The sequence below is a fragment of the Protomyctophum bolini genome (assembly GCF_963924005.1).
Source record: "Protomyctophum bolini genome assembly, chromosome: 20".
NCBI lineage: Eukaryota > Metazoa > Chordata > Actinopteri > Myctophiformes > Myctophidae > Protomyctophum > Protomyctophum bolini.
In genome coordinates, this window is record NC_137881.1 from 27625803 (window position 1) to 27639312 (window position 13510).

At 43.5% G+C, this 13510-nt stretch overlaps 1 protein-coding gene across 1 annotated transcript in view; it reads right to left on the bottom strand.

Moving 5' to 3' along the window:
* poln (polymerase (DNA directed) nu) overlaps positions 1-13510 on the bottom strand; it is a gene marked incomplete at both ends in the record, with an annotated part of 62858 nt that overhangs the window by 20610 nt on the left and 28738 nt on the right. The window contains 2 exons of the mRNA XM_080792309.1: positions 4326-4403; positions 11515-11572. Coding sequence (XP_080648435.1) covers positions 4326-4403; positions 11515-11572 — 136 coding nt within the window. The remainder of the gene's footprint in view (positions 1-4325; positions 4404-11514; positions 11573-13510) is intronic.

A 13510-nucleotide genomic window follows, 5' to 3' on the forward strand; every position in this document is an offset into this window, starting at 1 on the left:
TCAGATTTAAAAAATGTCAGTCGTTCTTCGATTTTTCAAAAATAGCAGACCTACAAGCTCGTAGCGCGCCACTCGGTGGCGCGCTATGAGCTTGTAGATCTGCTATTTTTCAATAGCTAAAGCATAACATGATGCCAACACCAAAATGTGTTCCCGTTCAGAATGGGCTAAACAAACACATCGATCCCAGAAGAGACCGACAAGGTCTTCATCAACCAGGTGTCCCTGCTTTGAGCACGTCTTTTTGCACTTTCTATTGTATTACTTTCTGCTGTCTGTTGTGTTCGTTTGTGTGGGTTTAAAAAGTTGAAAATGTAAGGGAATGCAAGGCAATTTGTTATAAAACAAACATTCCATGTATATCTAAATAACAATATTGTATATATGATGTGATTGAAATGACACTGTATACTGATGCCTAACTTCTAATAAAAAATATCAATGGAAAAATGTCCAAATATTTCCCAGAATTCCAAAACATGTTGCATTGTGATGCATTGAGAGAGTCCTCAGTGCATTCATGCCGGTGTGCACACCGCCATGTGTGCTGTACATTTCTGACTAATAAAGTATTCAATAATAATAATAAAACATACGGCACATTGCCACATTCTATCTACAACCTATTTTCTCCCCTAGGCGCTTATCGGCGGCTTGGTGTGTCACAGCCTTTATAATACCCCTTGTCTTGACGTACTGTACTAACTAAGCATCGTGTAATACTTTAGCTATTGAAAAATAGCAGATCTACAGATCTTGTTTTTTTACGTCAGGCCTAAATGGGTTAAACTGAACAGAATCAAGGCAAAATGGATGAGGGAAAAGGGGACTTTTCCATCACACCACTGATAAACCAACCACAGATTGTTTTGACTTGGGGCAGAGTGTGGATGAAACATCTAATAGAATCCTGCTCTTGCCTTGGCTCAACCCGAGGGGAAAGTGATGCGTGACAAATCACGTTTTAGACCGGTCACAGTATTCATAACAAAGCTTTTGTTGTGCAGTGTCGAGCTTGACCACTATGTATTTACACCATAACTGCCTACCAAAACTTGTTTTGTGTGTGAGTGTTGAATGTTCAAGTTTTGACTTTATTGTCAACAATACCAATCACAGAGTAAAGGCCCGTAAAATTACACAACAGCTACGGTCTCAAATTAGACATTAAACCTCAAGTATTCAAACCTCAAGGTGGTCAGTGTTCTTAAAACTAAACCACGTAAATAAAATCAATATTAAAATCTAAACTATATCAGCAGCATAACAGTATCAGTCATCAAGATATCAGACCGTATGTATCACATACAGTAGGTAGTGTATCACGCATGTTGTGTGCCAGGTGTATGATGGACGGAGAAGATAGGGGTTGGACAAGTGGAGCTGGATTTCGGTTGTGATGAGGTGAAAAAGGAAGTTGCTAAAAATATCCTCCCATCAATGTTTTATGAGACGGATCACGTTTCTCTTCAGTCTTCAGCAGGGCTGGCAGCCTCTGACACATTCTGCTGACTGCAGCCTCTCTGTGTGTGTGTGTGTGTGTGTGTGTGTGTGTGTGTCATAAAGACACGGTAATAAGAGTGATAGAACATGGATGTGAGAAGAGAGAATCCTGTGTTAGACATGTACGTGTGCGTATCTCATGTATGTGTGTGTGTGTGTGTGTGTGTGTGTGCGCGTGTGTGTGCGCGTGCGTGTGCGTGTGCGTGTGCGTGTGCGTGTGTGTGTGCGTGTGTGTGTGTGTGTGTGTGCGTGCGCGTGTGTGCACGCGCACACACACACACACACACAGTGTTTTCTGTAAGGGCCGCTCCACAGAAAAAAAAGGAAGGTGTTCCAGATAAAAACACTACCAGGAATCCTTGTATGGATCTGTCCAGAAATAGATGGAGCTAGACATGTAAGCAGACATTCTACAAAAACATTCAGTGGATATTTGAAAAAACGCTGTATTTCCGGCAGAGACAAAAGGAGTGGGGGGCGATTGTGCACCCCTGGGAGATCCCGGGCGATGGGGTTTAAGTGGTTAAGAGATCCGTTACAAAATGTTACAATAGGACATGGAATAGCTGCAGGTGGAGAGGTTAGAGCAGTGAGTTTCAACTGGTGGCCCACGGGCAAAATTCAGCCCCTGGGGGGGGTTTATTTTATTTGTTTTAGATTATTATTAGTATTCTTTTGCTTTTATTGTGAACACAGGTCGCATTTACTATGAAAAGTTGCATTTCCCGTCAATCCGTTAGTCCGTCACCCCCACGCCTCCGTATCCATATATGGTCACGCATCGTGACATCACATCTCTTTGTTAAAGTATTCAATCAATCAATCAATCAATCAAAAAGAATATCAAGGGGCCTTGGCACTTTGAACATAAGTAACGACACGTCAAAACCAGAGTGTTCATTGAACTCTGAGAGTGTAAAAATGAATGAAGTTGAATGAACACCCTGTATTTTACAGAGTACCACTCACAGCGGTGGAAGTGACGTTTTACAGACAGACTATATGAAGACTAAGCAGTGACTTATAAAAGGGATGAAAGATTTAAAGAGCTGAACTTAGACCGGCACTTCTGAGACTCCAACTCGTCTGTGGTGGGCTCAGTGCAAGTTGATTGATGGGGGTCTTCTAGGAAGTGCTCAGCAGCACGCTAAAGCAGAGAGCCGAGCCCCGTCTACTAGGAGGATATATAGGGTAATAATGGCGTCTTGGGAGTCGAGGTGAGCTGCTCTGAACTCTGCTTAATGTATCTGCGGCGGTGTGGTACACACCGTGTACCATAGATACAGTACATGGTTACTCACTGTATACCCGTAGATACCACATTGGCTTTGCTGTTCATGGGAACGTGGCTGCCGTATGGCAGTGGCAATCTGTGCCTCCTAATGTATGTACACGTATGCCCCATGTGTACAGTACAGTATTTCGGTGGAAGCAGGAGCTGTCTGCACTATTACCAGTAAGATGCCCTGAGGGCGAGAAGCGCACACGCATCCGCCCGGGGGACGGCAGACTGCTGGGTCGAGCACGGGCACTTTGGCATCGGATCAACATATGGAATGAATTCTGTAATCTATTCTGTACTGGCCATATACATGGAGTGTCGTGTCTTGAATGTACAGGGTTTGACGAGGTCAGATCAACATGTAATGTCAGAACAGGTCAGCTCCATATATGGAGGTCTAAGGGTGGCAGCGGGGGAAGTGTCTTTGAGTATACAGGGTTTGTGACGAGGTCAGATCAACTTATGGAACGTCAGAACATATATGCAGATCTAGGTGGTGATGTCTTCTCGATGCATGGCTATCCAGGGTTTGATGAGGTCAGTGTTGTGATCTTCATGTGTATGCCGGGAGACGGCCATATATGGAGCGTGTCATGAGGCCTGACGGACTGATGGCCATATATGGTGGCGTGACATGTCACAAGGCGTGACGGACTGACGGCCAACCGCCATATATGGTGGTGGGATGGACAAATGGACTGACAGGTTTTGCAGGTTTTCATAGTAATCTGCGACCTACGGTCGCAAAAGACTTGTAGTAATTTTATGATATAGGATACTAACTATTGTGTGGGAGAGAACAAAAATTGAGTGTGGCAAATCGAATGTGGCATTCTTGGCTACGGCTTGAACATTTCGCTACGTTCTACACATGCACTGCTGTTATTGGAGATCTCGGTCATGTGGTCTTTTCAGTGGTTTATGACCGAGTGCCAACGTATGCATCAAGTAATTTCTCATCCCTCTGGTGTCCCTGAACTAACCCCTGGTTATGCAAGTCCCTGACAACTCTATCAGCGCACATACGTACTGCATTACTCAAATTGCAGCACAACCCAAACTTCAAGTCAATAGAGGACAAAATACTCACATTTCCACTTACTGTATTTTATTTGGCACATTGGGCATACACCACTAATTGACACACACCACTAAACTTAATGTTTATACATTCCTAGAGCAATCCTAGTTTTTGGCCGAAGATATTGGAAATGCTCCGATGAAGGCTCTCGGCCAAAACACATACTGTAAGCGTCAAGTTTATTGGTGTGTGTGGAAAATAAAATAAGTAAGGACATGTATTTTGTCTATAATTGACTTGAAGCCTGGGTTGTGCAACCTTTGTTTTGAGTATTTTTTATATATAAATTCTAAAACATAACCTATATTATTACTAGCCTCTCATAAGGAATTTGAGCTTCAGCAGGCATTAGGACAAACAACATAAACTATGAACGATTATGGGCAATTCCGCTGAGCCCCCAAAATGAACCACCCCCCAAAAAAAATCCTTTCCCGTCATGTGTTCATTGACGCTTACCTGCAGCTAGGAAAGTCCTTCCGTCCTGAGGGATGAACATGGCCCGGGGATGTACGCTCACGACCTCCGGCTGCTTTCCTGAGGGGACCAAAACACAGAGCTCTGAGGAACACCTCGATGCAACACAAAAACATATATATGTGAAGTAGTAGTACATGTAGATGTAACTTCAGGCATGCTGTATTCATGCAGTGCATCTTAAATGATAACGTTAAAATTATTATACACTAAAATTACACAAGAAACTATAAAGGCAACTTCTAGCCAGGGGCTGGACTGGGACAAAATTTCGGCCCAGTCATTTTCGCGTGAATTTGACCCACCACAACCAGCGCGCAGATAGCAGAAACTCTACCGCCCACTCCGTCGAGGGCACACACAAACAAACAAGCCCTAATACTAATAACTAACTACACAACCCTTTGTAGAGGGTTTATTTGTCACTCACTGATACGGGTACAGTGAAATTATCATGATGGCACTGGCAGAATGGCAGGACGCCCGGACCTTTCCTGATGGCCTGCCGCCTATTGGCCTGCCTGCCTGTCAAAAAACAAACAAACACCGGGAATAATATGCCCGGTACGACCTGTGGCCAGTCCAGCCCTGCTTCTAGCTAGCTTTCACAACAATGCCCCTGGTATCATTCATGTCACGACTCACAACTTGCTTTGTCATAAAGTGTTCCGTGTCCTGTCACTCTCTCTCTTCTAGGCCTGGGGTGAAAAATAATCAAAATGGACCTTGTAAAAATAATGTCAGAGTGAGGGCAGTAAGAAGAGAGTATATCAGCACCAAGGTTATTATAGTTTAGAATGTTTCAATAGTTTTTATTTCTATTTCATTTCGAGTTTAGTTTTAGAATTTAAAGTGGGTTTGCTACAGTAGTTTAGTTTTGTATATATTTCATGAAAAGGATTAGTTTAGTTTGGTTTCTGTGTTAGTTTTTCATATGGGGTACTTGTCGGGGGCCAGATTAAAAATGAACAGACAACGTTTTCTGTAAAATACATACTGTATAAAACCAGTAAGACGCCTGAGGCCGAGAAGCGACCTCGCCGCTGGCGCTCAGATCAACATACAGTATCCGCCTGGGTGACAGCAGACTGCTGGGCGAGCGCTGGCGCTTTGGAATGGGGGGTAAGTTCTGAATTTTCGGGCCTGTTGAGAACTCTAGTTTTCGCCGGCTAACGGGCACGGCTGCACTAATAACTTTGGGGCAGGCCCACCTTGAGTTTAAATGTACAGGTATCAGTCAAAAGGGAGACATCGAAGAGGAAGGATGGATGGGGAAGGATCAACATATGGAATATCAGAACAGGTCAGCTCAATATATGGAGATCTAAGGGTTTGAGAATAAAAGATCCAAATGAGCTGTACCCAATTTTTCCACTAAGGCCATTTCACTATGATTTTAATTTATATTAGATATCTAACATTTCAGTTAGTTATTGTTTTTGTAAAGCCTCTTTTAAGTTACCAAATGTATTTCTTTTATTCCCATAATAAACCTTTTTCACGCCGTTTTCTTTTCCCTCTCCCAAAGTGAGTTAACGGTGCAACATTTCAACCTCAAATGTCTTCGTCGGTCGTCGGACATCTCACACCACACAACTTACAGTATGTACATGTATAACTATATTGCGGCACGTACTGTATAAATACACGATTAACTTTTAATATCCTGTGTTTATGTGAGCAAGTAAAGAATAATTAACTTTTAATATCCTGTGTTTGTGAGAGTGCGTAAAAGAGAGAGAGCAGGGGAGAGGGAGAGTGAGGAGGAAGAGACAAGAGAACACAAGAAGAAAAAATGAGATGGAGAGGTGAGAGCGAGAGAGAGAGAGAGAGAGAGAGAGTAGTCTACTTAACCATATGAACCCTAGAGTCCACATTCTGGGAATTAGATAATAGGCGAACACGTGGTCGAAAATAGCATATCTACCAGCTCAAACATGTCGCATTCTGAGTTCATACATTGACTATTTCCGGTGAAGAGATTTGGTGTCGACTAGCCCATTTTGGGGGCGGGAACCATTTTCGGTGTTAGCATTATGTTATGCTTTAGCTATCGAAAAATAGCAGACCTACAAACTCGTAGCGCGCCACCGAGTGGCGCGCTACGAGCTTGTAGGTCTGCTATTTTTGAAAAATCAAAGAACCGCTGACATAGAAACATAGCTTTTTCAGAAAACTAGAGGGAGAAAATGAGCCGGGCCAAGTAAAGAGCCCTTCGGGGCAGCCAGTCAAAGTATATAGGCAGGGTTGAAGTGTTTATGGGGCGTAATAGAGTGCTCCCATTTACCATGTGACTCAACGAGGAGTTACATTAGGATTACCAGAGGTTAATACTAATCAGAACGAGTGAGTCAGACATTATTCATACAGCAATCCCAATCAGTCGGTCAGACATTATTCATTCCTCTAAGTGCTGACCGCAGAGTAAAAAAATACGAGAGAAATAATGACCTCCCGCCACACTAGTCCCATCGACGCTATGGTAATATGGCTAGCCAACACACGAGGCTGATTCCATAATGGTCCTGGTAGGTCTCCTGGTAGTCAAGGTCAGCAAGAGTAACGGGGCTAAAGTGTTTTAGTGGCCATGGAGACTGTTCTGTTCAAGGGGTCACTTGTAAACCATGAACCAAATCGACGTCAGCTCCATATGGGGGGGGGCATGATCTATGGCTAACCTTGTGTGCTGAACCCCTGGTGGTGGTGATGTGGGCGGCGAGTGAAAAGTATCGTGTCCTACTTGAAAATCCATCCAGAGGGTATAGAGGCCTATGAGGTGACCAGCAACCGCTATATCACCGGAAACTACAACATGACGTCCCTGAGCCGCGGTGAAGACAAGACCACCGCTCTCCCCCGGCCCTTCTCTCTGTTTTTACTCACCACCTGAAACGGTGGTCACCAAGACTCGCCACTACGGGCCAATGTGATTGGTCTACATGTACTATAGCCAGCCCAGCACAACATAACTTGTAGACTCTACAAGTTATGTTGTGCTGGGCTGGCTATAGTATACTTTATTATAGTTGCAATGAGAGCTCCCAGCTCCCAAAAGCCGGGCAGGTGCTGTCCTCCTGGACATAACGAGTGAGTGTGTGTGTGTGTGTGTGCCACACAGGGACAGAGGAACAGGGGAGGCAGGGTTCATGGGCTGGAAGTATAGCACAGCACAACACAAACGCGTTTGTGACCTACACTGCCTCCCGTATAGCTCCCACCTCCCTGTTCCTGTGCCCAAACACACTCGTTATGACCAGGACAGACAGCAGTGCAGGGCTTTGCTCCACCGTGGTGGTTTCGCGAACTGGCCGAGCTCCCGACATAAAAGCAAATCATTGTGGATCTCGGATTTCATGTAGGCCCAGCCTATGACGTCGGTATAATCTATTGTTGACAGTCGACAATTCTACTCTTAAGACATCTATGACGTATGACTCCAAATCTGGGAGAGGTTTCAGCTCGATTAAAGCCATTATCAAATTAAAGTTAAATATCTCAAAAGCAGTAGTAGTACATTCTTACACATAATATATGAAGTTCACATATTAAGTGAAATATCATAATGCGACACAACAGACGTGCCATGCGACTTTTAAGGATTTTACTGTCTATAGCAGTACTGTCAGTATAGAAGCAGAAGACTGTCAGGTTCAGGGTCACTGTTTTGCCGGTTTGTCATTTTTCTGCAGCGCTGAGTATTTTCTCAAAGTGTTGTTGTTCAGCGCTGTCAAGCAAGAGCATTTTCTCAAAGCGTTCTCAAAGGTCACGATATCCAGTCCAGTCTCTGGCTTAGGCCGTCCAAGTACTTACTGACTGCACAGGGAAGCCATGACATTTTTAATGAATTAAGATTCGTTTTTCTTTTTTCATTCAAAAAAGTGAACATTCATTAACTTTAATAATTGTACAATTGTACATATATTGTGCATTACATTCAGGGGGTTCAGACTCTGAACCCCCTGAATGTAATGCACAATATATGTACATTACAATTGTACAACTGAACTTCAGAGTCTTGCTCAAGGGCACTTCCGACACTAACTCTGGGGGAGCCCCGGGTTCAAACTGGGAACCCTGAGCCACCGCCGCCCCACAATAATGGCAGTGAAATGTGGTCAGGCTGAAACCTTGCCCAAATATGAAGTCATACATCATAATATAGCCTACCTGTAGATAAGCCATAGACGGCATAAAGTCAAAGAGCCGCAAGGGAACCCTACTAATTAGTATTAATTAGGCCCTGTCTTGTTTTCAGCTTTGTGGTGAAAGGTGTTTTTTATCGTACACTGCAGCAACACAGTTGAAGGTCAAACAGGCAGTGATTCTACAAGGGGAGAATAGTATACCTAAACACTAATATTAATAATAATAATAATAAAAACCTTTCCTCTCAGCCTGGCGAGCCACCATAGTGCCAGGGTTATGTCTGACACATCAACAACGCAGTCGTGTGCTGGTTGGGATGGCTGGGCCAGCGATGGAGATGATAACATAATATATCATATATCATTTATATATCCCATTACAGCCATTGACAGTGACAATGCTCTGTGTCAAGTCAATACAACTATATCAGCATGTGAAAGAGATACGCAGAGGGGCGCGGAGTCAACAATACATCGCCTTGTCTGACACAAGGGGTGCAAGTGGCGCCTTTGCCGCGTATAACTGCAAATGACAGAATGGCAGACAAGCAAAATGTAGTGTGGGGGGGGGGGGGAATAAAATAGATAACCAGGCTCATATAAATCCTGTGAACTGGTAATTTGTGTCGTAAGTCTGATGCTGTTAATCACAGGTCGTTTCGAGGAAGCAATCTGATTGGTTGAAACGGCTTCTAGCCGTGGATCAAACCAGCACCATTCACCACCTAATCAAAACAAATAATTCAGCTGCTCTGTTCTCCCAGAGCGCTAGCAAACTCGGTGGCTAGGCTAGCTAGTTTCTTGGTACATGTGTGGTCGTAGTGACTACATCTGTCATTATTTTTCTTTCCTTTTTAAATAAATAAAAGAATGCCACTCCATGTCTCTTTGTCCTGACCAAGAGATTGGTTCAAGAGGAACTCAAAGATCTATGGTGTAGGTTATGAGTGCAATGATTTAAGACTAGGGTGTGCCCTTAGTTCACCCTTGGTGAAGACTCATGCTGCAGCATTCTGTATCATTTGTACTTGACCGATTGCTTTTTCTGGAAGACCAGCTAGGTGAGCCTTACTACCCCGCTAGTGATAAATGTATTAACGCCGAACAAGTAGTTTCCCCGATAGCTGACCTTCTCTTGAAGGGGATCTAAAAAAACAACAACCTAATTTTAACAAATCTGTATAAAGAATGTTAATATAACTACTACAACTATAGGGTGGTTGGAGGTGGTCTACTCTGCCCTTCTATTGAGACATTTAGATCATGTGGTGGGGGGCGGGTAGGACCTCTCCTAATAGTTGACTTGACAAGCCGTATTGAACGAAGCCCAAAGCTCAATATCTCCCCAGCCCAAACAGTTTCTTAGCAATAGAAATGTTTGGCGCTCGCGTGGGAGACCTGCTGGGTTCGGAGGACACTTAAGATCCATTCTCCGTTCGGCAGCACATTCCACAACCTTTCCCTATTTGAAAGAACATGTTTCTGACTGCCCCACAAAAAAAAGGGCAAATAGAGTGTGTTGAAACCCAGTACTAATGAATTACAACAGAGCCTGAAATGCTGCTCACATTCCCTCCGTATCTGCCGATCGAGGATTAGCGGCGTGGTTGAACAGCACACTGTGCCGTGCTGTCCTGTGTTCCACTGATCATTTGCTAAACAGACTGTGGAATGCCAGAACCCGCCCCGAGATCATGTGGATTTCCTTTCACCGTCGTCTCACCTGTGATTTACTGTGTCACACTTTATACAGAGGACAACTCTGGGTCATTTCACTGATTGTCAGTCCGGTCATTAGAGGCATGTGGAACCGCTGAAACTACTTGCGCCAAAGCAAAAGCGCACAGAAGCGTTACAGCCTTTAACTATATAGAAGTGTCTATTTGTACGTCTCTAAATGTTTTGATGAATTGAACATGGTGGACCCTCTTGTAAACAAGTGTAATGCTTAATTGGGTCGTCCACTCACAGTTAACAGTCTTTGTATCGAGTCTGTGCTTGAAATGTACTGTAATTCTGCAAACTGTTCAAATCAATCAATCAAAAAGCCTTTATACAGGCAGGATGTTATCTTTATCGGAGGAAAATGTTGGACTGCTATAGACATATTTGGCTCAAGGATTTATAGCCCCTAACAGTATTTACCAATGGATTTTCAAAACCTTTCCATTACATTTTCCACAATATTTTGCCATGGAGCAATCATACGGTGCAATAATGAGGCTCTTACCAATGTGTGGTATACCAGAATGTTACACATGCACGAGACTCATTCCATACCATACTACGTATTTGTTACATCACATATCCCAGATTCCCAGAGTGTATAGCACACTGGAGTACAAGGCTCATTAACGGGTTGCGCTGCTTGTAAACATTTATACTCAAGCGTATGACAAAAATAATAGATCTACAAGCTAACAATGCATCATGATGCGACGTGTTGTTAATGTAGATCTATTCTTTTTGGCTTACTGATTATAGGCAGCACTCACTCAGGACCATGCAGTACAAGTAGCACTACCGGTACATTTTAGCAGACAACCCTGTCCAAATTACGCGGAGCATGACTGTTGTTGCTTAGCAATTTTGCACATTTTTACAGAGTGGCTCCTAGGAGGTGCGTCCGCTAGAACACGGGGTTCTCAACCCGTGGGTCGCGACCCCTCAAAGGGGTCGCCAAATTATTTTGGGGGTCCAGCATTTGACCCCCAGCCAAAAACGGTGAAAAGAATAGGATCTGTGTGTGTGTGTGTGTGTGTGTGTGGTGTTGATCTTGCAAACCCCTGGACCACCATTGCCAAACATCTTTTTTTCATTTTATATTTGGCATATTCTTTGTAAAACGGAGAGGCAAAAAAAAACTAATTTGGAAGTCAATATGACATCAGTGTCAATATGATGTCTGTGTGTTTGGAGCGAAAAACACAAACTATTGGACTAATAAGCCCTAGTGTGCACGTGTGTGTGTGTGTGTGTGTGTGTGTGTGTGTGCGTGCGTGCGTGCGTTTAACAAGAGGAGTTACCGTGGATGTACTGCTTCTGGGTGATCTGGACCGGCTGCCTCGGCAGTGCTTGGAAGTTCTGAAATTGGAGGAAATAATATAGCGTAAGCAAAAAGCCTGAACATAGCCACGGTGTGTTCTGTAGACGGAAGACGCGATAAGTTGAGCTAAGGCATGACCTATAGAGCGCCGCAGTCCCGCCCCCTTTCATGACGACGCCAGGCCCAGGAAATGAATCCCTGTGCATTTCAGAAAGTATTTATTTGAAGACCTTTTAAGCGTCGTACGGAGCCAACTCGAGTCGTGAGTGACAAATCATGACAGCAAACACAATTGTTTTGGACCAAACAAATAATTACAATGAAGAAAAACAACAACCTGCCGTTTTTTGGCCCAAAACATTGTGTTTATTATTGTCATGATTTGTCACGGCAAGAGTTGGCTTTGTCCGTAGCGTAAACGTCTTTAAATACATTATTTCTCAATCTGAAAAGTCTATGAGGAAAATGAAGGGGGGTCTCTCGAGGGGGGCGGGACTGCGACGCTCTATACAGAGTACAGTTCTTAAACAGCTATATGGATTTGATCACGTCAATGCTTGTCTGGAGTGACGTCACCCAACTATACAGGCGCCTTAGATAGTCAATCATTTTAAAACTGTGTTTTGGACAAGCAGCTCGGACAAACAAACCAAATAAATGCCACGATGAAAGGCGAGATATGGTGAGCAATGCATGTACAGTACGTGTACAGTAGGTGTGTCTGTGCATTCCAGTGGAAGCATGAGAAAGACACAGAGATACAAATCCATTCCACCTCTTCAGCTATTTGTTCATGGAAACTCTAGTCTAAAAAGAAAACACAAGGTTGTTTTGATTTCAGCAGACAATTGAGAGCACCATGTCAGCCTTTTGGCTTTTTTTTTTTTACTGCACCGGGCACTTCGCCGAGGAATCTGTGCAGATGTATCAGGTTTCTTCATGTGTGTGTGTGTGTGTGTGTGTGCGCGCGCGTGCGTGCATGCATGTGAGCGAGTATGCATCTGTGTCAACGTTGTATAGGACTGAATAGTGCTCTAACCGCTTGTCCCACAGTGACGTACACTTGCGGGCTAGGCTTTCACTTTGAGAGTACTAGCTCACACACACACACTTGAACACACCATGCAGTGAAGGTCACCTCTGGACATTTCTCCCAGAGCTTCATTTCAGCTTCAAAGCAGTGCAGAGACATACCCACTGCTTCAAGGCTGAACTCTGTCACACACGCGCGCGCGCGCGCACACACACACACACACACACACACACACACACACACACACACACGTTGTTTCCATGGTGACTCATGGGATATTTCCCCCCCCCCCCCCCCCCCCCCCCCATGTTTCCACTAAATTAAATTTAATGTGTTAAATTAATTAACACATTTGGAACAAAGGGCCATAGCAAGTGACATCAAAAAAAATTGCTCTATGTAATCTGAGGCTGTAAAATGAGACTTCTAGCACCTCCAAACACTGTCTGTACAGTAAAATAGATGTGTGTCTATATTTCCCTTTTGTCTAAGATTTATACTAGGTATGCGGTAAGTTACTGGTTCTCAAACACTGGGTTTATTTTTGGTTTCCTACATTTTGTTAATCGAGTAAAAAGAATATCAAAAAAAGAATCCCAAATTATGAATTTGAAACAAATTCAAAGATTTTTTTTCTTTTTTTTTTCAAAGTAATTTCACGAATAAATAAAAGACAAATCTAAGAAATTCCATAAATTAGAAAACAAATGTGTAAGAAGTAGTGAAAATAGCCGATCTACAAGCCTGTAGATCTGCTATACATTCACTATAGTTTGGGTCCCCCCGGGGGCAAACATCTAATTACTCTTTTGGGTCACGGCGGGCTATATACAAAGTTTGGGAGCCACTGCTTTGTAATTGTGATCTATACAAGCCCCCACAGTATGTCACACGATGTGGCGCGTTGTATATGAGCTTGTACATCAGCTATTGATGGTATAAG